Source organism: Camelus bactrianus, chromosome 22 (assembly GCF_048773025.1).
Source record: "Camelus bactrianus isolate YW-2024 breed Bactrian camel chromosome 22, ASM4877302v1, whole genome shotgun sequence".
In the NCBI taxonomy this organism is placed as follows: domain Eukaryota; kingdom Metazoa; phylum Chordata; class Mammalia; order Artiodactyla; family Camelidae; genus Camelus; species Camelus bactrianus.
Genome location: NC_133560.1, coordinates 7122750 through 7146094, shown reverse-complemented (window position 1 = coordinate 7146094; position 23345 = coordinate 7122750). Strand labels below are relative to the sequence as shown.

General features: G+C 54.0%; 2 protein-coding genes across 11 annotated transcripts; one reads left to right on the top strand and one right to left on the bottom strand.

Annotated features, from left to right (window-relative positions):
* Positions 1–3315: 3315 nt before the first annotated feature.
* HNRNPAB (heterogeneous nuclear ribonucleoprotein A/B) lies at positions 3316–9663 on the top strand. 2 transcript variants are annotated; one of them, XM_074350168.1, is made up of 8 exons: positions 3316–3549; positions 3643–3873; positions 4620–4788; positions 5478–5636; positions 5819–5950; positions 7819–7939; positions 8601–8741; positions 9050–9663. In XM_074350168.1, the coding sequence occupies exons 2-8, from the start codon at positions 3665–3667 to the stop codon at positions 9118–9120; spliced, it is 1002 nt and encodes a 333-aa protein (XP_074206269.1). In that variant the 5' UTR covers positions 3316–3549; positions 3643–3664; the 3' UTR covers positions 9121–9663. The 2 variants fall into 2 exon arrangements, with proteins under 2 accessions (XP_074206269.1, XP_074206271.1); XM_074350170.1 differs by lacking the exon at positions 8601–8741.
* PHYKPL (5-phosphohydroxy-L-lysine phospho-lyase) lies at positions 6913–22910 on the bottom strand. Of its 9 annotated transcripts, none has more exons than XM_074350161.1 (13): positions 22768–22910; positions 21832–21950; positions 20616–20775; positions 19297–19371; positions 18588–18675; positions 18394–18510; positions 16798–16880; positions 16309–16534; positions 13942–14096; positions 13485–13574; positions 11436–11566; positions 10383–10509; positions 6913–8321 (listed from the first exon to the last, which is right to left on the bottom strand). In XM_074350161.1, the coding sequence occupies exons 1-12, from the start codon at positions 22824–22826 to the stop codon at positions 10415–10417; spliced, it is 1398 nt and encodes a 465-aa protein (XP_074206262.1). In that variant the 5' UTR covers positions 22827–22910; the 3' UTR covers positions 6913–8321; positions 10383–10414. The 9 variants fall into 9 exon arrangements, with proteins under 9 accessions (XP_074206262.1, XP_074206267.1, XP_074206260.1 ...); XM_074350166.1 differs by having other exon boundaries at positions 10383–10464; XM_074350159.1 differs by lacking the exon at positions 6913–8321 and adding an exon at positions 9779–10291.
* Between the last annotated feature and the right edge of the window lie 435 nt (positions 22911–23345).

Here is a 23345-nt window from a genome sequence, read left to right as displayed (position 1 = left end):
TCTAAGCCACCTGTCCATGGTATTCTGTTATAGCAACCTGAACTAAGGCCCTTGGGTTGTAGACCATCACTCCAGTCTCTGCCTCTGTCATCACGTGGTGTTTTCCTGTGTCCGTCTGTTTGTGTGCCTTTTCTTCTTATAAGGCACCAGTCATATTGGATCAGGCCCTACCTACCTCAGTCTGACCTCAACTTGATTACACCTGCAAAGATCCTATTTCCAAGTAAGGTCACAGGCACCGGTACCACGGGTTGGGAACTGAACATGTCTTTTGGGCGGGTACAATTCTGCCCAAAACAGATACGCAGAGTAGGCAAGTGAAATTTGAGGAAGAGTATTCCAGGCAGAGGGAACAGCAGGTGCAAAGACAAGAGGGTGCAGATGAGTTCCAGGAAAGAAATCAGCTAGAGGGGAGAGCTGGGCATGAGATGTGGCTGGGGTGGCTCATGCCAGGCTTCTCAAGCTGAGTGGGACAGTCAGGCTTCGCTAGGCTGCAATTAAAGATAAATTCCCATATCTCAATGGCTTGACCTAGTCCAGGTTCATTTCTTGCTTATGTCAAGTTGGATGTGGGTCGAACATCTCTCTCTATAATGTGGCTCTGTGGTCTTCAGAGGAGGAGAGGTCTGAAGAACACACCTGGTGTTGACTGCCCAGGCCTGGAAGTGACCCTTCCACTCACAGATCATACAGCAAGAGAGGCTGGAGGGAGGAGGGCACGGACTTCTATGAGCCCCAACTGTCTCACCCAGATTCAGGGTCAAGACTTCATCCTCAGAGTACTGGGAAACCAGCCAAAGTTTTCACGAAGAGTGTGACAAGATCCAACTTACGTTTTAGAAAGCTTCCTCTGGCTGGAGCCAGAGTCAGCCCTGGAGTGAGGGAGCTGGAGGTGGTAGAGCTGTGCTGTGGGAAGTGGCCCCCGCGTGGGAGTCCGCCACTACATGTATAACATGTTTGCAATTAACTCCTGCAACTTCCACCTTGCAAGCTTAGCCAAAAAAATTTTTTTAAAGAACTTTAAAAATGCATTTTGTGTTCTTGCTATTCTAGTTGGTGCTTGTACACATGCTTACACATACATTGCCTGACAGCCTGAATCCCCAAAGCCAGGGGACTGTACTCTAAGGGACCTTCAGGGGTAACTGGGCTGCTTGCTAATTTGAGAACCTCATTGTCATAGAAGATGCCCTTAACTCAAGTCTGTAACTGGGACCCAATAACAAGAGTCCCTTGTGTCAAAGGGACTTCCTGCTGTTTCCAAACATCCCAGCGTGCTGCCTGTCAGAAGCATCCTTGGGTGCAATATAAAAGCATGCTGTGCCGAGATTGACCCCCATTTGTCTGCCATTCTTTATGGTTCGTGAAGTACTTTCTGAGCCATTGCTTCATTTGAGCCTCAGAATCATTTAATCTGATATGAAATCTAATTTAGACCAAGGGACACAGGTGCTCAGAGCCTCCTTGTCCTACAGCAGTCAGGAGCCCTGGGAACAACGTGGAGTTGCCAGTGCTGGCTTAGTGGCTCTGTCATTTTAGCTGTGTGATTTCAGAGTTTTGGTGTATAAACTATCGATAACTGCATGCAAAGTTATTTTGAAGCTCCAATAAAGCAGTGTTGGTGAAAGCATTTTGCAAACTGTGATGCAACATCCACACGTTGGTATCCAGACTTTTTATGTCACTGAAAGTGTTTCCCAAGTTGTGCTAAAAGAATCCATGTGGACGAGAGCAGAAGATTAAGTGCCTCAGTAGTTATGTCCTGTGGCTATTCTCAGACTATTTGACTTTGAACTTGATCGCTTGGATTTTCTTCATGGCTTGGGCAGCTATGCCCATGCTCACCTGTGACCAAATCCCTCCCCCTTATTTCTGTGGGTGGGCAAGGGCTGGGGTGGAGTTTGTTAGGGACTTTCTTGGAAACCTTACCACCAGATTTCAGTGACATGACCAAGGTTTTATGGAGATATGTGAATTCCAGGCATAGAATCAAGCCTGAAAGTGAAATGGTCAGATGAACCTTGGGATGAACCAGAGGCATTTGCTAATCTGGGGGGTGGGTGCCCCAGCTCTAGGTGGTTGATACTTTGGGGGAAATGCAGCGTTGTGTGGCTAATAATTTTCAAATTATCTGAAAATTATTTTTTCCAAATGTGAAAGTGTCACATTTTACATTCTTATGGTAACTACACTGGCTGGTCAGACTAGGAAGTGAATTCTGTACCAGGACTCTAGGCTTGTTTTCTCATTTATAAACTGGTAGGTACCACCTTCCACAGGGTTGTTAGGACACCAGATGAGAAAACAGAACGCCCGGCCCACCACGGGGCCTGGCCGCAGGAACCCAGTAGGAAACATCAGCTACTACTGTTCTGCCGTTATTTGGTAATCCCCAGGCTTTAGAGGTTTTAATCCTGGTTCATTCGGGGTCCGTCACCCATTTGATTAAAAGGAATCACGGGATTATGCAGGCCTTTCAAGCTTGGTGGTCAAGTATATAAATAGTAAGGGGTTTTTCTACCAGAAAAAGAGGACTATTCTTCCCTTCCCTCAAACTTCATCATTTCACGGAAGTGGTGAATTTTTCTTAAAAATTGATTTCAGCAAAAAATAAATGACTCTAAAAGTGTAAATATGATGCTAATCGTCCAGGTGTTGCCAGGTGACCTAAGACTGGGGGATATGGTACTCCCAACGCTTCCTCCCGCCACATCTCGGTGGAGCATCACTGGCAAGTCACCTGGCGGACTCCGCCCCCTCCCCGCATCTGGCCCCCAGGGGAGGTGGCAGAAAGGGCGGGAGCGCGTGGCTCAGACAGCACCAAGGTCAAGGCGGCAGGGCGGGCTCCGTCCCGACTTCTCCCAGCCAGGCCAAGGACCCTGGAGGACACTAAGCGCCCAATCGCTGAAGGCCGGGTTCTGCCATTTCCAGCCGGGGACCCTGGTTTCCGAGATTTCTTAGAGCTGTTTCCTCTTTTGGGAAATGGAGTGGCCGAGGCTGCTAATGGCTGGGACGGGGCGCACCGCGACGAGAGACTACAGCCTCAGAGGGCCGAGGGCCAGTCTTGGGCCCCACAGAAGCTAGCTAGCCTCGGGCTGCTGGCCGCACCAGGTGGTGCCGTCAAGCCACCAGCCCGGCGACCCTCCGCAAGGCCCCGGCTCGCGCGGATTCTAAAATGAGGACAAAGCCCGCCCGGCTCCAGCGTGCGTGCGGCGCTGCAACCAATGGGACGTCGGAGCGGGGTTGAGTGACGGGCCGGCGAGGCCAATGAGCATGCGCCTTGTTGCGAGGTGGCCCCGGCTCCGGCATTATAAAGAGCGCCACGAGTCGGCATTGTCAGGCGGCGGCACCGCGCGGGCCTGAGCACGCTTGTTAGTTGGTGGGTTCCGTGCGGCAGCGGCGGCGGCCGAGGAGGAGGACTCGAGGTTGCGGCGGCTCCGTCGGCAGACGGGGGACAGGTCCGGCAGCGCGAGCGTGAGCGCGGCGGAGCCCGCGGCGCCTTCCCAGCGGGTGGGGACGAGCGGGCCCCGCGGCGTCATCGGCGGCGAGGTGAGCGGCCGGGCCCGCGGGCGGCGGGCGGGAGCCCGGGCGGGAGCTGCGCCGGCCTGACGCGCTGTGGCCGCATGTGGCCTCTCGTTGCAGGAGCCGCGCGCTTCGGCCTAGCATGTCGGAAGCGGGTGAGGAGCAGCCCATGGAGACGACGGGTGCCACCGAGAACGGACATGAGGCCGCCCCCGAAGGCGAGTCGCCGGCCGGCACCGGCACCGGGGCCGCGGCAGGAGCCGGAGGCGGGAGCGCGGCGCCCCCGTCCGGCAACCAGAACGGCGCCGAGGGCGACCAGATCAACGCCAGCAAGAACGAGGAGGACGCGGGGTAGGTGCGGCCGCGGGCCGACGGGGGCGCCGCCTTTGTTCCGGGGCCGCCTTTTGTTGGCGCCACGCGGCGGGGGGAGGGGCGGCCGGGCCTGCTCGCTGCCCGCAGCCCAGCCGCGCCGCGCCGCGCGCCGGAGTTTGCCGGAGTTTGTTGGGTCGACTTTGGCGCCGCCCCGGGGCCGCTCGAGCGGGCTGGGGGCGGGCGGCCCGGAAGGAGCGGGGGGGTGCGCTCGCACCCGGGGCCGAGCCGGTCGCGGGCTGCCCTGGCTGCGTGGGCGGAGTTGGCGCGCGCCCCGGCCTCCCTCCTCCGCCTCCTGCCGAGGGCGGAGTCACGGTCTGAACGCGGCTCGGCCCCGGAAGCCTGGAGTTCCTTGAGAGCGAGTTCTGCAAGGGGGTGCCCCGGCAGGGGCCGTAGCGTTTTGATACGTGTTGGTTAGACAAATCAGGTTTCTTCCAGCTAGTTGTGATGCTCCGGGCCTCTCTCAGGCCAGGCTGCCTTTTCCCTCGCCAGGCTCCGGGTGCGGAGTCACCTGAGGCTTTGTTGGGGTCAAGGCTGGGTTTGGGAGGGTAGTGGAGATTTGTTAATCTCTTCCAGCGGTAGAACCCTTACAGACTCTAAGGGTAGACCTTTGTCCGGAAGGTGGCTTTGTTTATAATCCTTTCAGTGAAAGCTTTGCCAGGATCAGTCGTTCTAAACTCATAGCTTTTTTTTTAAGACTTGCCATGTGTTTCACTTCACCATTTCAGAAAAATGTTCGTTGGTGGCCTGAGCTGGGATACCAGCAAAAAGGACCTAAAAGATTATTTTACCAAATTTGGAGAGGTCGTTGACTGTACAATAAAAATGGATCCCAACACGGGCCGGTCAAGAGGATTTGGGTTTATCCTCTTCAAAGATGCAGCCAGTGTGGAGAAGGTAAGCTGCGTACTTTACTGTCAGCAGCCTGTATTCTAAGAGAACGACGTTCTTAGACTATGGTTGGCTTCTGTGTTCTGTACGTGGTTGAGTGCTTTGGGAAAAGCAGAGAGGTTGGGAACTTATGCTCCTGTTTTTAAAGGGATTAAAAGTAGAGACTAAGGGGAGGAGTGAGGATGGGCTAAAGTGGTCCAGGGAGATTATAGTGGACCACTTACTTTGGTGCCTATTCTGGACCCTGTTAAAGCAGATGCTTCATTGCGGGAACTAGACGAGAGTTCGTGGTTGCTAGGAGATAGGCATTATTTTAGGCCACTTTACAGAAGACAACAAACCTAAGGCTCAGTGTAAGTAGATGAGATCACATTGGTAGTAAGGGGTGGGGGGTGAGAATTCCAGTCCTAGCACCCCAGCTCTAGCTTGTGCTTTTAATCTCTGCTGCTTTAATTCTGGAGGAGAGAGGCCTAAAATTGGGACTGCCCGGGCAGGAACAGGGGTGCACAGCATGGGTGAGGACAGGTTTATACGTGTCTAGGTAAACCAGGTGTACTTGAAGTTTGGGGGCTGGGTTGGGAAGTTAGGTTGGAGGGGATGAAGCATGTTTTGTGTACATGTTGTGGCTCAAAGAGAAGAGCCTTGTCCAGGGTTATGCTGCCAAGTTGGTATTCAACTTGCTTCTGTTGGAACAGGTTCTAGACCAGAAGGAGCATAGGCTGGATGGCCGTGTCATTGACCCCAAAAAGGCCATGGCCATGAAGAAGGATCCAGTAAAGAAAATTTTTGTAGGGGGTCTGAATCCTGAAGCCACTGAGGAGAAGATCAGGGAGTACTTCGGCGAGTTTGGGGAGGTGAGTGTATGCCCCCAGAGAGGCCTGCCAGCTGCCCTGAGCTTGCTTTCTTGGTCCTTGGCAGTCTTGGCTGGCTGGAGCTCTTTCCAGTCTCTGGTGTTTATGTGAGTGCTGAGTTCCCTAATTTAGTCCCTGGGGTAAGGGAGGCAGGCATTGGTCCTGAGCTTTGCCTATGTTTACAGATTGAAGCCATTGAACTTCCAATGGATCCAAAGTCAAACAAAAGACGAGGCTTTGTTTTCATCACCTTTAAAGAAGAGGAACCTGTGAAGAAAGTTTTAGAGAAAAAGTTCCACACTATCAGTGGAAGTAAGGTAAGGGGTCCCCAGCTGTGTGTGCGTGGCCGCCTGCTGACCCTTCCGGGTGTGAGTCAGGGGCTTACCTGCAGGAGTTCTCCAGGGCACAGCTTACTGCAGTGTCTGCTGTCCTCACAGGGGTGGGCGGTCCTGTCCTTCGGGGAACTCCTTGGCTAGTAGAACTGGCAGTAAACAGGATGTGCGGGAGGCAGGAGAGGATGGGAGGCTTCTGTGGGGTAGGGAGTATGCTGAGTAGCTTCTTCAATTCCTGATTTAAAGCTAGAGATCAAGGTATTAGGGCGCTAGAGTACAAAGTGTATAAGGCCTGCAGTTAAGTTCTCAGAAAATACTCTAAAGCTGCCATTTACTGATTTCCCTGTGGTCAAGTCTCTTTCTGTTAAGAGCTTGCCGCAGCCTTTTCTCCTATCTTTATTCCTGCTACAACCAAATCTTTTCACCTCTATACCCTTTGGTCACTGGTTAAATTAATTGCCATCCCAAAGATCCTTCCCAAAGAGCTCCCAGGGTCCTGGCCAGCTTAAGCCCAGGGCCCGTTTAACTTCAGATGAGCAGAGTCCTGTGCAGTGAGGTGTACACTGAGGTGCAGCTCTAACCCCTGAACTCTGGACAGGAGAGAGTAGGTAATGTGCTCTAAGTGTTCTCCAGGTGGCAGTTGGGAGTTGAGGGTGTGGCCCACTGTCGGCAGGGTGTGGCAGGCTCTGCCTGAGCAGGGGTGGCAGCCAGATTAGGTGGGACCGGTAGGGTGGGGCTCCTCAATCCTGGCTAGGAATTTGGAAAGATTGGATTTGGGATTGGGACCTTAAATTTTATGTAAAATGAGATTGGATCATGGGGCTCTTACGTGAGATGTCGCCCATTAATGGTTACCCCAGAGGACAGTGACACAGAGAGAGGCCTTTTCCTTGTGCCATAATGTGAAGTGGGCAGGCAGAGCCTGTTAGGATTAGACAAACTACTGGTGGTGGTCGCAGAGTAAGTTTATTTAGTTGGTGTATTTGGCGTTTTAAACTTAAGATAGAAAACATGGTATTACATCACTTGGGGATAACTTGCCAATTTTTATATGAGTGCTTGTATAGGGATGTCTTGTATAAAGTGGTTTCTTACTAGTCTTAACGGGGGCAGGTTGTGTCAGTGGACTTTTTAAAAAAAAAAAAAACTTGAGTAGGAGCACTGGAAGGTCTGTGACCCCACCTGCACTAGACAGTTGTGAGCAAAAAGGAAGTAAGTCTCTGGGCCCTAAGGGGACACATCTAGCCCGACCCAACAACAGACTAGTGGTTGGAGGAAGTGGGGGGAGCACTGTGGCCTTATGGAAGGCCTGCCTTGAACGTCAGTGGCTTTCTTCCTATATAAGATGGAGGTTAGGGTTGCTGCATCAGTGGCATATTTGAGTGGGATGCTTTATTTCTTGTTGGGGGAAAAGGGAGGCTTTTTTTCTCTAATGGAGGCCTTCTTTGACTCCCTTGCCCAGTAGGGCCAAGGTGGCTGCAGACTAACACCTGGTGTGGTGTCTTCCTCCACTGGCCTGGCACTGGCCCGGCTGTCTTGCAGCTCTCCTCCCACTTGTTAGATGTGGAGCGCCCAAGGGTGACCCTCTGCAGACCTACTGGTGTATCCCATCATTTCAAGTGTCCTGGGGAAGGGCTTGAGCCAAAAAGGCGCTTGTGTGTGAGTTTCAGTCAGTCTGGGTACTAGTTGTGCTTCTGGGTACTGTCCCGGGGTGGTTTCTATTGCAGCACGTGCTGTTTATGAGCAGGTAGACAAGATGTGCCATCTGAGTGTTGGTCAGTGAAGGCCTTTATGCACACTCCCTGCCCAGAGCTCTTCCTGCTGGCATGACCCACTGCTCTCTTGGCTTTCAGTGTGAAATCAAGGTGGCTCAGCCTAAAGAGGTTTATCAACAGCAGCAGTATGGCTCCGGGGGCCGCGGGAATCGCAACCGAGGGAACCGAGGCAGCGGCGGTGGTGGCGGAAGTGGAGGAGGTGAGTGGATCCCCAGTGAAGACAGGTTCTGTTTTCCTGCCTGCATGGAGCTTCTGTGCCTGTCGGTGGGGGCTTTCTGGCCTCCAGTGCTCAGTGCAGCCAGGTGGGCAGGACCAGGACTGGTTCTCCTGGGTCGAGGCTGTGGTGCTGTTGCTGCTTGGAGTGGAAGAGCTGTAGGGCCCCAGGGCAGAGGGGGCGTCTATCTGCATCACTCTTGAGTGGTGGGGCACGGTGGGGCGCGCTTGGCTCTGGCTGTTCTGAGTCTTGGCACACCCGTGGGCAGGTGGGCAGAAGGGTAGGGCAAGGCTGTGCCAGGCGCTTAACCTTCCATCCCAGGCCCCTCTGACTCCAAAGCCTGAACTCCATCCTTTTTAAGGCCAAGCTGCCAGGGAGGGTGGGGGTGATCAGAGGGTGACGTGAATGAGAGTGAGCTGCCTCATTTGCCCCAGCGAAGTTAGTTTCCTGGCCTGGCCTTCTCATCCCCAGCTTGGGTCTCTCAGCTGCAGGGCTGGGCCCAGGGCCCTTTACACCAGGACAGCAGCCCCTTGGCCTTTCTGAGTTGCCATAGTAACCTCGCCACCCAAAGGGCAGGATCTCCTCCATCCTAGCTCCTGCGTATGCTAAATGGTCCATGGGCCCCTGTGCCCTGCTCCCCCCACAGGTCAGAGTCAGAGTTGGAATCAGGGCTACGGCAGCTACTGGAACCAGGGCTACGGCTACCAGCAGGGCTACGGGCCTGGCTATGGCGGCTACGACTACTCGCCCTATGGCTATTACGGCTACGGCCCCGGCTACGACTACAGTAAGTAGGAGAGAGGGAGACCCCCGTCTGCTCGCCCATCCCGGGAGGCAGGACAGACAGTGCAGGGGCCGCTGGCAGCATGGGCCGCTGGCAGCAGGGGCTTTGGAGTCAGACAGGCTGGGCTTTGTGGCCTGGCTCGGTCATTGGAGCTCCCCAGTTTGGAGCTCTTGAGCTGTGGGCCTCAGGAAGGTGGGAAGACATCCTGCTGGACAGAGTTGTCGGCTCCGGTGAGGATGCCTCTCAAGCGCCTGGCACAGGGTAAAGGCTCAGTAAGCTGTAGCTGCTGTCACTGTTGTTCTCGTCCCTAGGTCAGGGTAGCACAAATTACGGGAAGAGCCAACGACGCGGTGGCCATCAGAACAACTACAAGCCATACTGAGGCTTCGGCAGGAGTGCCCGACTGACCGCACACGCTTTGTTTGGATACCGAGTGAACACAATTATGTACCAAATTTAACTTGGCAAACTTTCTATAGCCTGTCCCATGTGCATCTTATTTAAAAATTTCCCCCTGGAAATCACTCTCCTGTTCAATATTTCCAGAGCTCTAGTTGTTTTAGGCAGCGTGTGGTGTCTTAAGAGGCCAGAGAGGCATTATGGGCTGATTTTTTATTACCGGGTGACCCAGAGCCAGGCCGGAGGGTCTGCTTCCCACTGCTGCTCTGCAGCCTGCATCTGTGTGGACCCTGGTTGTAAAGAGTAAATTGTATCTTAGGAAACCAGTGTCACCTTTTTTCACCTTTTAATTTTATATTATTTGTGTCATACATTTCCTGTAATGGAAGTGTTAATTTTACTGTACTTTTTGGTACCTTTCGGGAATCTAATGTATTGTAAGGTATTTTACACGTGTCCTGATTTTGCCACGACCTGGATATTGAAGCTATCCAAGCTTTTGAAATAAAAATTTAAAAACCCCTGAGCCTGGGTGAGTGTGGGGCACACTGTGAAAGGGGGCAGGTGCTCCAGAGCTTTCTCAGCTCCGGTGTCTTTCATGACCTAACCGCCCTGTCAGGCATAACCGCACACTATCCGCATCCTTAGCTAATTTCTTTTAATGACATGGCCCTGGCCCTGCCCAGGACTCAAGCCTTTAAAGAAAGCTTGAGGCAGCTGTTGAAGAGAGTGATGGTGTAGTGAGGGCTCACCATCCCCAGTGGGGACACTGCCCCAGGGCAGCGTGAGTCTGCAGCACCTTGGAACACCTGTCTTCACCAGTGGGATTCTCTACCTTCTGGTGGAGGCGGTGTGAACCTGAAGACGAGAGCACAGCCGTAAGGGCCAGCTGGATCTGGGTGAGGCCGTGCTGGCTCTGGCACCGAGTGGAAGGCCAGGACCAGGTAGTTGCGAGAGGCGGCACTGGGCTGGGGCTCCAGGTGGGGGGGGAGCCTGGCAGAAGTTTCCTTTCCCTTAGAGGCACTGGCTGGCAGAGGAAATAGCCACTCCTGGCCCAGCAATCAAATCCAAAAGTATTCGGGAGATGTTGGCGGGGGAGGGGTGAGGAGCAGCCAGCGCCTCCTAGCGTTGGCACTCACAGAGAGGGACATCACCTGGAACAAAGGAGTTGGAGCTGCTGGCTTTTGGACGGTAAGGAGCCCAGTCCTGGGCCTTTGGGAGCAGGAAGCAAGGCCCTAGACTTACCCAAAGAAGGACACGCCTCAGCAGGGCCTCCCTCAGGGCCGGAGCCTCAGGGTCTCACAGCTTCTCACGTTCTCTTCCATGTCTGGGAAAGACCGCAGAGCCACCCAGACTAGCCAGCCTTTCTCCTCTGCTGAAGACGCACTGCCTTCAGCGTGGAGAGTGTGCCCACTGGCCTGTCCAAGCCCGTGCCCCACCCTTTACCCAAGTGCGTGGGCCCCCAGCCACAGGGTCAGCAGCAGTTTCCCAACAGGACAAAAATCAGCCCTCAGGTTTCAGGAGACTTTGGGCTCAAGTCCCCTCTACAGGAATTCCAAGCCAGTTATGTGCCATCAGCCTTTTCTTCCCAGGTTCCCTGCACACACATTCCCTTCTCCCAGCAGGTCCCCACACCACCAGCAGTTACACCTAGTAGGGACTGGGCCTCAGCTCCAGAGACCTGGGGGCAGCAGCAGAGTGTCCTGGGAAGGGGGCTGGGGTGTGAGTGGCCGGGCTGCTGTGATCTCTACCATGAGGACAGGAGTTTGCCTGTTGGGTCCCCCACTGAGCACTCTGCTCGCGTGCTAAGCAGCCTCAATACATAGTTATGTCCAATTTGGTAATTAGGTTCCCTTGTAGGTGGATTTAAGGGAGACCTTGACTTTCCTAAATGACAAGGAACGTGGGGAGGAATTTCATTTTGCGTTGAGTCAATCCTGGGCACAAATCTTGTTTCAGCCACTTGGCAGCTGAAAAAGCACAAAGCTGCCACCTTCATCTCATGGAAGCGGTAAGGACAGAATGGACTCTCCCACTGCAGTTCTGGTGGGTAGGCTTACAGCCCTTGTCCTGCTTGCCACGCTGGTACCTGCCCGGGGGGGCGGGGAGATGGCTCAGCTCCCACCTACCTAGGGCTCAGAGTTTTGGGGGGGGTACAGGCAGGAATTAGGGGAGGCCTCCACTTCAGCTCCCTGCTTCCCACACGCCTCAGAGGCCTGGCTCAGCTGTCACAGCCCAGTCCCTGGGCATGCTGGGTTCTAGAGACAGTCAGCAGCTGCCTCTTGGCCTCCAGCTCACCTGTCAGGATGGCATCCAGCTTTGCTACCACAAGTCGTGCGTTGTCCAAGGTGAAGCACATGGGGGGCTTAAACTTCAGGACGTTCTTCCCCGGGCCATCCGTGCTTAACAAAATGTGGTTCTCCTTCAGCCTGTGAGGACAGGGCACAGCAGGGCCTGCCACCCACCAGCCTTCCAGATCTTCCTCAGCCTGACTTTGGCCTCGTAGGCAGGGCCGCAGCCACAGTGCCCTCAGAACCCTCCACAGGCCAGTTCGCACCAGGATACGGCCCCAGCCACCCTCTACCAAGCTCCTGCCCGATTTTACGGCTCAGCACAATGGCCCCCGCCTGGGCTGCCCCACACCTGGACCTGAGCCTGCTGGCCCCAAAGCAGGGGCCTCATTTCATTCATCTCTGGGGCCCCCAGTCTAAGCCAAGCTGAGATGGGCCCCGGGGCTACAATGTGGGCAGCAAGAGTCCCTGCACCTCCCATTTTAATGGATGGTTTATGTGATGTGTATGGTTTACTTTAACATTTCTGTATTTTTTGACGGGACATAGGTAGGTAGGTTTGTTAAAAAATGGAGGTACTGGGCTTGAGCCCAGGACCCTGTGACTTCGTGCACCACTGAGCTGTACCCTCCCTGCTATGGTTTACTTTTTAAGTCGAAAAAAGCTAACATTCACAGAGTAGCATAAGGAACCCACGGAACACTTACCTAGCCCCAGTAACTTCCCTGCCAGCCCTGTTTCTCTGCCCTCCCCCAGGTTGTCTTGCAGCCCAGAGGACTTAACAGTTCTAATTTTCAGTTCTTTTTTGGAAGATACCGTCCCCATCTTTAACATGGTCATTGGTACCTAAGAATCATTTTTATTCTACATTTACACTTCTAAGCTAGGAAAGGGCCTTACCCACCTGGAGCCTGAGAAAGGGGTCTGATGTGACTGTATGTACTCTCTGACTCCCACTAACTCTTTTATTCTTTTTATATAAGCCTTGTTAGGAGCAGGGTGTTCTCAGTCGGCCGCTGGCTCCTTTCTCCCATCCCAGGCTTCCTGGCACTGACAGCGGCCGTGCTAGAAAGAACAGGTTCTGAACTTCAAAACCAGCTCTTCCTCTGACTAGCAGGGTGACTGCCAGTGAAGCACCTGCCCCCGGTTCGTTTCCTCACTGAACTGGAGAAACCACTGGGGTGGTTTTAAGGTGGAGGAGGTCAGGCTTGGCTGGGGATCTGGCTGCTGTCTTCCCACAGACCATTCTGCAGTCCCGAGTTCTGAGCTCCCTGGGGGAAGGGGTGGGTGAGCTGGTCAATGTGCCCAACCAGCAGAGAGAAGGCAGAGCTGGACGGCCGCTTAGGAGGGGTCAGCCTCAAAAGCCGTGGCAGGGAAGATTTTTACATCAGTACTGTTCATGTGAATTCAGAACAGGATGACGCATGTGTCACAATTTGAATAAGGACACACATCAGCCACTATAATGGTTTTCCAAGGAGGCAGGAGTGAGGAATGGAGATAAAAAGGGAAGGGAACAGGTCGTGGGGTTCGGGGCTTGCCTGGGGTTCCAGTGAAAGAACACGCAAACCGGAGCTGGGACAAGGGCTTCTGAGTCCTGAGGTGCCGAGTCATCCGGACCCGCTGAACCCAGATGAGCAGCAGGAGCCCTGTCTATTTGAAGACCCTGCTCTAGGAGTTGGGGTTCTGGTTCTGCCACAGCCCCTGGTGGGGCTCTGGAGAAGGTGTGTCCCTGGGGCAGCCTGGTCTGAGCTCCTGCAGCGCTGGCATTTCTGGTGGAAGTGGCTGCTCAGGCTGGGAGTGGCCTGCGCCCACCTGAAGTCTTTGCTGCCAGGCACTGGGCACAGAGCTTTCTTTGTCCGCAGAGCCCAGTCAAGGGGGTGCACAGATTGGCAGCCCTCTTACCAACTCAGAGGCTAAAAGCCACCTCCTTCAGTCCACCCTCGGTGGGCCCAGAGTGCCCGGGAACATGGTGGACAAAAGGAGAGGCAAGATGTGGGCTCTCCCGGCTAGGGCTGTAGACAACGCAGAGTCAACTTGTTTGAAGAAAACATACCTGGACACCACGTAGTCAGCCTCTTCGGTTGCTGGCATCCTCGTGGCCTCATCTTTGATCAGGTCCACACCAATGAAGAGCCCAACGCCCCTGGAGCAGAAGGTGACAGCTCAGAGGCCAGGCCTAAGGGACTGTGGTCCTTGCTCTCACCTACTGCCTGGGCCTCAGCCAAGCCCTTATCAGCCCCCCAGGGCTTGGCCCTTTACCTCCTGGGGAGGCCTAGAGCCAAGGGACCTTTGGAAGGTGTGAAACAGTGCCAGGAAGTGGGGAGGGGCCCTTGATGTGGACACAGGGAAGTCTGTCCTGGCTTCAGCCCCGCCACTCCTTGCCCCCAAAGTGCCACCTTGGGCAACAGCATCTCTTGGTGCTTCGTTTTCTCCTCTGTGGAGTGGAGATCAAAGTTCCCCCTGTCCCAGGTGGTTCGCTCGTGGATAGTGACTGCTGCTCTGGGTCTCACCTGATGTCCCCAAGGATGGGATGTTTGGCTTTCTGCTGCCCAAGGAGCTCCATCAGGAAGCTGCCCACAGAGGCGGCGTGAGCCTGCAGCTGCTCCTTCTCCAAGACATCCAGGACGGCCAGTCCCACAGCGCAGGACACTGGGCTGCCCCCAAACTAAGCCAGGGGACAGAGAGCATGTCAGATGCCCAGCAGAGCGGGCCATGCCCCGGGGAGTGTGAAGGGCAGGAAACTGCCACACACATTCCAAGGGCAGTGACGAGCACAGGCCCGAATCCCACAGGGCTCAGCATGCGGGGCAGTAAATGGGGTTCTCCTGAGGCCCTCTTGGGTTGTCCCACCTTCCCAGGTGCTAATGTGACAGTAACTCAGGTCAAGTACCCCCAGGGGTGCAGGAGGAGCCCTGAGGAGATGCAAAAATCAGAGGGGAAGGTGTACTGGGCATTCCCACAGAGCTGGTTTTTGTCGAGAGGCGTCAAGGCCCCACCTTGTGGGCTGGGCCCAGACCCACAGCGCTGCACTATTCCCGTCACCTCCTTCCGGGAGGGTCGTGGGCAACACGCCAGAGCCACACCCAGGAAAAGCCGCTCTGTGTGGTTCGAGCTCAGGGCTCTGTTGGCTGAGCCCAGGGCAGATTTTAGGGTGTAAATCACAAGCTGGCTGTCCGTGAGCCAAATGGGGCCTGAGGGTTCACTTTGTTCGGATTGTGTGGCATAATTAAGAGTTTTGAATTAGGTGCTAATGTTTTAAAAGGAGACTTCACACAAAAATGTGTTTTTCTGACTTAAAACAAACCTGGCCTATCTGGCTACACTGGCACTGGCTGTCCCTTCAGGCACCCTGAGTGCTTTGACTGCAGGTGTCTGAGTAAGGACCTGCACCGTAGGCCTCCACTGCTGGCCCAGGCAACCACTGACCTGTTTCTGTCACTGCAGTCTTGCCTTTTCTGGAATGCCATACAAATGGAAATCACAAAATATGACCCTTTTGTGCCTGGCTTCTGCTCAACAAGTTTTACAAATTCATCCATACTGTTATATGCATTGGTAGTTTGTTCATTTTATGACTGCATAGTATTCCACTGTATGGACATACCACCATTTTTAATCCAGATTCCTGTTGATAGACCTTTGGCTTATTTTGATTTTGAGCTATTTATGAATAAAACTGTTACGAACATTTATAACAAGTCTTTTTGTAAACATAAGTTCTCATTTGTCTTAGGTAACTTAGGAGTGGAATGGCTGAACTGCTTGATAAATGTATATTTCTTTATAAAAAAACTATGAAACTGTTTTCCAAAGTGGCTGTATTATTACAACCCTTGTTACATTCTCACCACTCATTCTGTGAAACTCCAGTAGCTCCACATCCTCAAAAACATTTGGAATTGTAGTCTTTTTAATTGTAGCCATTCTAATGGGTGTGTAGTGGTATCCTGTAGACCATCTTGAAAATTTGCATGCAGAACCTCATACTTGAGATCATAAAAAGCTTTCTAGGTGATTCTGCTATGAGGCAGCTTTCTGATACGTCCAAAGCAAACCATGTGTGGAATGAACACAGGGGATGGATTGAGGCTACTTCTTATATAACATTATTAACTGTGAACTTGTTAAAAGCTGGCATGTCTATCTACCAAGAGCATCTTTGGTTTAGAATCATGGCCTGGCCAACATATACTTAAAAGCCTCAAAATACAGGAAGAAAAAAGTAATAGTATTACAGGAAAAAACGGATCAGTTTTCATTATAGTGTGAGATTTCAACACACAGTCCTCAATTACTAATAGGTTAGTAGGAAAAAAAAAATCCAGAAAGAATCCAGAAGATTCAAACCACACAATTGACAAGTCCGACCTAAGAGACATCCAGAGAGTCTGGCCAACATTCAGGGAACACATTTTTCTCAAGGATGTGTAGTGCAACCAAGTTCCAGGTCACCGCAACACGTTTTACAGAATAAGTGTCAAAAGAAGAAGCATCACACACGAGACAGGCCCTTGCACCTCAGTGTCAGTCAGAAGTTAACAAAAAGATCTGAAAAACCTAGAACTGAATGAGAACGCAGTGTTTCTCAAACTTTTGGTCTCAGAATCCCTCAACACTCAAAAATTATTGAGGAACCCGCAGAGCTTTTGTTCATGAGTTATATCTATTAATATCTGCTGTACAGAAATTAAAACTGAGAAATTTGAAAAATATTAAGAATTTAAAATATGCTATTTAAAAATAATGAAAACCCACTGCATGTTTTCATAACATATATTTATGAAAAATAACTATTTCCTAAAAAGTTAGCGAGCAGCGGTGGCCTTGTTTGTGCAGAAGCCACCATGGTGCTTCCTGGCCATGCAGCCTTCACTCACCGTGTTGAAGTACTCAACGCCGGTGGCTTCAAATGCCCTCGCCACAGCTTGGGTTGTGGCCACGCAGGCCACAGGGTGGCCATTGCCGATGGACTTGCCCATGGTGACAATGTCAGGGACAAAGTCTTCCCCCTGCAGCTGGAAGGCCCAGAAGTGCCTGCCCACTCGGCCAAAGCCCACTTGAATCTCGTCTGCAACAAAGACACCTCCGGCCCTGCGGACGTGCCTGTGGCAGAGGACATACAGCTGACGGGGGACTGTGGTGAAAGGGGGCAGCCCGGGAGCTGGGGCTCTTGAGTTCTGACTCTGCCAACAGTAAGGTGCGCGGACCTTAGGCAGATGGCTGGCCTTCTCAGAGCCACTATTTCCTCAAGGACTTCACTGAAAATTCCAGCAAATAGTCCAGGCTGAGGTCAGAATGTGGAACAAAGGCTGGGAAACCCCACCGCAGCCCTGCCCTCCCTGGGGCAGCCTCTCCCACCTACTCACTCCGCCACTTCCGGGAAGTAACCAGCAGGGGGAACGATCTGCCCTCCCACACTGGGCAGAGACTCCGCAAAGAACGCTGCGATCTGTGGACGAGAAGGGAGCGCCACCGTGGAGGGGCTGGGCGGCAAGCTGAGGGCATCCTGCTGACGCTGGCTCAGTGCTGGCGCCAAGCAGAATGAGCTACTGTCCTCGCTACGCCCTGACTTCAGGCTCCCATCATGTCTCACGGTGTGTGACGTAGCTTTCTTTCAGGCCTCAGACCAACTCTTAGCACCTGGATGCCTCCAGCCCCCTTGCGCTTAGCATGCCTCAGGTGAAATCTACCAGCTTCTCCCGAATAAGCCTGCTCCTTCCCTTCCCCCACACGGTGAGTCCCGTCCCTCCCACCCAGGACAGCAATCTGGCCCTATTCTTGATTCAGCCTCCTCCTTCACCCACCAGTCAGCACAGCCTCTGACTCTGCTCCTGTGACATCTCTGCACCCATTCCTTCCCTTCCGCCTGGACAGACCTGCCAGCTTCTGCCCTGGCCTCCTGCAGTGCTTTCTAACTGGACCTCTTCCAGCCCATCCTCCACGGGCCACCAGGTGACGCCTCAACCAGACCCTGAGCTCATCACTGCCCTGTTGGAAACCCTTCGATGACCATTTTGCTTACAGAAATGACAATGACAAAACTGTGTTTTGCCTTGGAGCCGCTTCAGAGGCTACTGCTGGGATGAAGGGAGGACGGGGGTGGGAAACTGATCCCTGACTCATGCTGCCACCAGAGCGATCTCTTTCCTGGTTTTATATAAGTAGGTGCAGATCATCTAAAACACATAGGCCAGGCTTCCCGAATCCAGCTCTGCCAGCCTCTCCCAGTTGTCTTAGCTGTATATCCTGTGTTCAGCTGTCACTCCTTCAGCGAAGCCCCCTAGAGCCCTCACACCAACTGCTGGCTGCCTTCTCTCCACTGTCGCCACGGCCGCTGCCCTTCCAGGGTATACGCCACATCTCTCCTGTCTGTGCCCCACACTCCGTCTCCACTGTGCTGCCCTGGGTGGGTCTCCCCATCGCTGAGCCGGGCCAATACAGCCCGACACCTGTCACTGTCCTCATGTCTCTGGCCCCGTTCAGGTGCATCCCTTGGTCTTATTACTCCCCCTCTTAAAACCCTGTAAAGGCCCCTCGGCCAGAGGGGCACTTGCGTCCTCTGGCCTACAGTCCTGCCAGCCTCTCCAGGTTGATCTCCTGCCTGCCCAGCCTGGCCCACACTCATGCGGTGCCTGCAGAGGCTGCCCGTCTGTTGAGGATGCCTTTCCTTGTCTACACCCCACCCCACCTGAGTGGCTAACTCCTACTCACTTTCCATCACTGAAATCAGGCAGCAACCCCTCCATGGGCCTGCCTTCACACCCGCCCAGTCCAGCCTGGGCCCCTGGGCTCCAGTAATGCCTGGGACATATCTCTGCCTAACCTCTCTGCTGAGCACTTAATCCCCTGCTAGATTCCCACAGAGAGGCCCTGGTTCCGATTTCTTTCAAGGTTCCCAGGACCCAGCCCTGGGCTGGCAACACTTGCCGCTTCCTGGACCAGACCTATGTGGAGGTGGTTACCTTCCTGCCCTTCTCCTGTGCGCTGCTGACCACACGTTTCACCTCGCTGGCGTAGGCCACAGCTGGATTGGGGTGGTCCTCCCGGTAGGGGCCCCGGTAGGTGTCTGGGAGAGGTGCCTGCGGGGAGTGACAGCACCACGTCACCCAGGCTGGGGCGTGAGCACCGGCCTGTTGCCCACTGGGGCAGCGCATACCACGTGGACCCACTCCTTCTGGCCGTCCAGGTCCCGGAACTTGTAGGGACTGATGTCGATCAGGGAGCTCAGGTGACCGTGATAAGCACTGGGGAGGAGAAGGGAGAGGGCGCTCAGGCCCCAGTGACAAGTCCTCCCCGGCCTGGCCCTGACAACTGTCTACCCACATCAGAGACACTCGGGAAGACCAGCCTTTCTGACACAGCCCTCAGGTCCTAGGGCCGGGAATGAGCACGGCCCTCGGAGTCAGCAAGCCTTCCTGCAAGGCTGCTTACTAGCTACGTAATGGTGGCCAATCATGTACTCTTGGGGTCCAGTTCCCTCCTCTGTAAAGTGGTGGTGGTGGGGTTTTTCCTTTGTGGTTATAATGAATGTTAAATGTGACAATCTTGGGCTGGATCTTATGCACGGGAGAGACTCAATACTGTTGGAACAGTTCTGAGAGTTAAAATGTGGGACCAACTCTCACCACCTTATAAAGCAGTCTCTGCCCCGCAGAAGAGAATACTCTTCCATACTCTGCCGTCACAGAAGGGACACCCAGAGTAAAGAACTGCCTGGGGAGGGTGCAGGGGTGTCTCTGTGGCCAGGTCCTCATGCTTCTCTCCAGAAGCCCAGGCCCTTCACCTTTCCTGACTAAGGCACCCCAAATCAGATCCTCGCCAATTCCCAATAAGCGGCGGGCCCAAGCACTGGAAACAGCACTTACTGGTCCAATACCACCACGTCCCAGTGTCCTGTGTACTGGCGTGCCAGCCTCAGGGCCAGGTCATTGGCTTCTGACCTATGGCAGAAAAGTTGGGCACTGCTTGGACAGCTGTCCAGGGCGTTTCCCTCCTGGATAACTGCTTCCTACAGAGAAAGCAGGAGGGAAGGAGGAGCCCTTCCAGGAGCAAGAAGAGTCTCAGGATACCATCTGTTAGTCATTCACTTACTCATTTGGTAAATATTTATCAAATGCCATTTGTTGCAACGTGGATGGATCTAGTGATTATCATACTAAGTAAGACAAAGAAAGACAAATACCATATGATATCACTTATATGTAAAATCTAAAAAAATGGCACAAGTGAAATTATTTACAAAACAGACTCAGACTAAGAAAACAAATTTATAGTTACCGGGGGGAAAGGGATAAATGAGGAGTTTAAGATTAGCAGATAAAAATTATTATATACAAAACAGATAAACAAGGTTCTACCGTACAGCACAGGAAACTATATTCAATATCTTGTAATAAATGATAATGGAAAAAACCTGAACCTCTGATGGCTTCTCAATGCTCTTAGGATAAAAACAGATTCCTCACTTGATGATAAAGCCCTGGGTGCTGGACCTTGCCTCCCTCCCCCGTGTCTGCTCCCATCCTGTGCCCTTCCTCACTTGCTGCCTTTTGGCTCCTCAAGTGTGCCAGGATGCCGGTACCCTTCCTGCCACAGGGCCTTTGCACAGGCCGTTCCATGTGGCAACCAACCATGACAAAAGCACTTCCAATGGAGCGAGCAGCAGCACCCTTCCTTCCTCCTCACCTAGTCATCTCCTAGTCAGCTCTTAGCCTAACATCACTTCTTCAGGGAGGCCTTCCCTGATCCTCTCAGGGCATGCCAGGTCCCCTCATTGCTTCTATGCCTCATTATTCCCGGTACTTTTCTGGCAGACAATGACCCTTCTTATGATTTTGTATTTCTCTGAAGAACCTTTGATGTTTGTGTTCCTTATGGAGCAGGGGTTTGGGCTGTAGCTCCCAGCACTGTGCCTGTGTACTCATAAGGCAGAACTAAAGGGACATATTACTTCAGTGAGCCACAACAATGATCCTGGAAGGGAGGAAATGGCATCCCTTATTAAGAGAACAAAAAACTGGACAGAGAGCAGCAGGGCCTACAGCTGGGAAGCACAGGTGCTTGGCACACACTTGGTGGGCTGCCTCTCCCCACGCTCAGTGGGCTACACTATCCTGCACCCACGTAAGCACATCTCTTTATCACTGTCTCACCTTCCTGCTGGGGGCTGGCTGAGTGCACTTACCCAGAATTCAGGAAATAAAACACACAGAGCTTCTCTGGCAGGGTCTCTGACAGCCTCTGCGCATAATCCACGATGTTGTCGTGCAGGTATCGGCTGTTGGTGTTGAGCACCTGGTTCTGTTCATGTGCTGCTTGGACCACAAGAGGATGACAGTGCCCAACTGCAAGAGAGCTACCTCCATCACACAGCTGCCAATCCCACCACACCTGGCCTCCCCCAGCCCCAATCTGTAGACCCAACTAGTGGAGATGCAGTTACGGAGGGAGAGGTGGAGAGGAAAGAGGGGAGCCTGAAGACAGAGGGGCCAGACAGAGATGCTAGTCTGGAAAGGGAGACCAAGAAAGGGGTCCCTGAGATTCTGGCAGAAGAAAAACTTCTCTGGCAGAAATCTAATCTAGGAAATCCATGTTCTTAAGGAAGCTTGAGGCCTTCTGCTTAACAAAGACAAAGGGTGTGGGGTTTGGGGGATGGAGAGGGGTACGGGTGTTTTTTGGTGGCCTGGACTTCACCAATCAGTAGGGCGGGAGGTAATGACTGCCAAGGGCCAAGGATTATGATAACAGTATTGAGGGCTCACCAAGTGCCAGGCACACTCTAAGTAAGTTACATGAATTAACTCACTTAATCCTAAAAACACCTGGAGGCGTGCACCTAGTGTTAGCGTGTCTATTTTGCAAATGAGCACAGAGACTTAAGAAATTCGCCCGAGATTACAAAGTCAGCAAGCAGAGAACAGGGATATGAACCCAGGCAGTCTGGAATTAGAACCTGTGTTTTTAACCTCTACTTTATTAACCTCCAATTTGCCTGCTGATTCACTGGACTCCCTGTTCTTCCATCAGCTCTAGTGGCCTCATCTGGATAACTGCATTCCTACTTTAGTTTCCTTGCCTAGGACCAGAGATGACCCTCAGGGCTTGGCCAGGGCCCTGTTGGGTTGCTGGTCATGGCCGGGCCCACTGCTGTTCTCTGAGCTCACGGTCACTCCCAAGCGGAACTAGACCCCCAGACCTAGGTCTCTGACTCATGCTGGTTTAGCACAGCTATTGCTTGGAAACTTCTGCTACTCTGGAAAGTCTAGGCCTTCTCTGCACATGGATGCTGGCTAAGCTGAAGCTGAGTTCTCTGTACTTCTCTGCAACCTGAGGCTCACCCCTGGACCAGGTTCTCAGTCTTGGCGTCCTCTCCTGCCCCATCAACCAGGTATGATACTGACCGTGAGCCACATTGTTGATGCAATCGATGTATTCTGTCCCCTCTTCATCGTACATGTACTGCCCTTGGCCTCTGACAATCTTAATAGGATCCTCAGGAAAAAAGAGTCTGCAGGAATTGCTGTGGGGACATGCAAGGAATGGACAGCCATGTCTGAAGACCTGAAGGGAGAAATCCACCCACCCCAGGCCTGCCCCACCCCTTCCCCACTTCCGGAAAGGACAAAAGCTTGAAGGGCAAAATGCTGCATCCCTGCCTCCGGAGCCCCCAACTCCACTGGTGGCTGGAAAGGAGAAAAGGGATGGGATAAGAAATTGCTAAAACTTTAAAATAGTTTCTTAAGTCATTTGAAGGCTGTGTGGCTTCATTCATTCCCGTATGTGCCCATTAGTCTCTTAGGTTCCAGAAAAGGTGCCTGCCTCAGACCCAGACAGACTCCCTATGACAGTGTTTCTTCGCTGGGATGGGTGAGAGGAGAGCCAACCGGCTCTAGGGCCCCAGACGAGAGCTGCCCGCTGGGGGCCAGCCCCAAGCTCTAGCCCGAGGCTGCCTCCTGCCCCACGTCCGACCGAGATCCCCTCTCGCACAGGTCGAAGGCGGACTTTCTCTAAGGCTGCCTGTGAGCCGGCCCCCCACCCCCACTTCGTCTGGACTTCCAGTCCCTTCCCGGGTCACTCCCAGGGGCCCGGCAGCGGCTGCGGGTGAGGACAGAACGCTGCAAGGGAAGTCCCGGCGGCGGCCGCTCGCCCTGGGCGTGCGCCGCGGCGTCTCGGGAGCCAGAGGAGCGAGGCGGATGGGCCGGGCGAGGCCGATGGGCCGGGCGAGGCCGCGCGAGGCCGCGCGGGGCGGAGGCCCGCGGGCTTCGAGCCAGACGTGGGTGCGTCGTGCGTGCGTCGTGCGCGCACGCGCGCCCCCTCTCGCGCCGCCGCGTCTGTACCTGAGCAGCCGCCGCCGCAGGGCCAGCGTCGCGGCCTTCCCACGCGGGTCGGAGGCCATGGCGCCGCCGGGAGCCGAGCCGAAACGCGGCGCCGAGGGGTGCACGGGGGGCGGGCCCCGAGCGGCCCCGCCCACAAGCCCCGCCCCTGGGCCCCCGTCCCCGCCTCCGCGCAGGGCGCTGCTTGGGGTTCCCTTCGTCCTGCACCCGGCTGGTGCCTTTCGCGTTGGTTCCTTAATTCGTCCCGCTAACAAACGTGGCGTGCGTCCCACCCCTGCCAAGTTCTTTAGGCATCGCCGCGCGGGTGCCGTGTTTGCGCTCGCCTCGCCGAATGCGGGCGGGGAATGAACCTCGAGCCTCGCCATCCGCGCCGCTGCGGTTTTCCTGCCTGGGAGGGGACCCCCGGTGACCCTGCCGCTGCTCCCGCACCCGAGGTGCGTGCCTCTTGAGCTTCGGCAGGTCTCGCTCGGGGATTCGGGCTTAGTCCCTGAGTCGCCCTCCCCGTGCATAAAATGGGACGATGCGCCGTGATCGTTCCCTGGGCAGGTGTGACGGGCGCCCAGCCTGCTGCACAGCCGGAG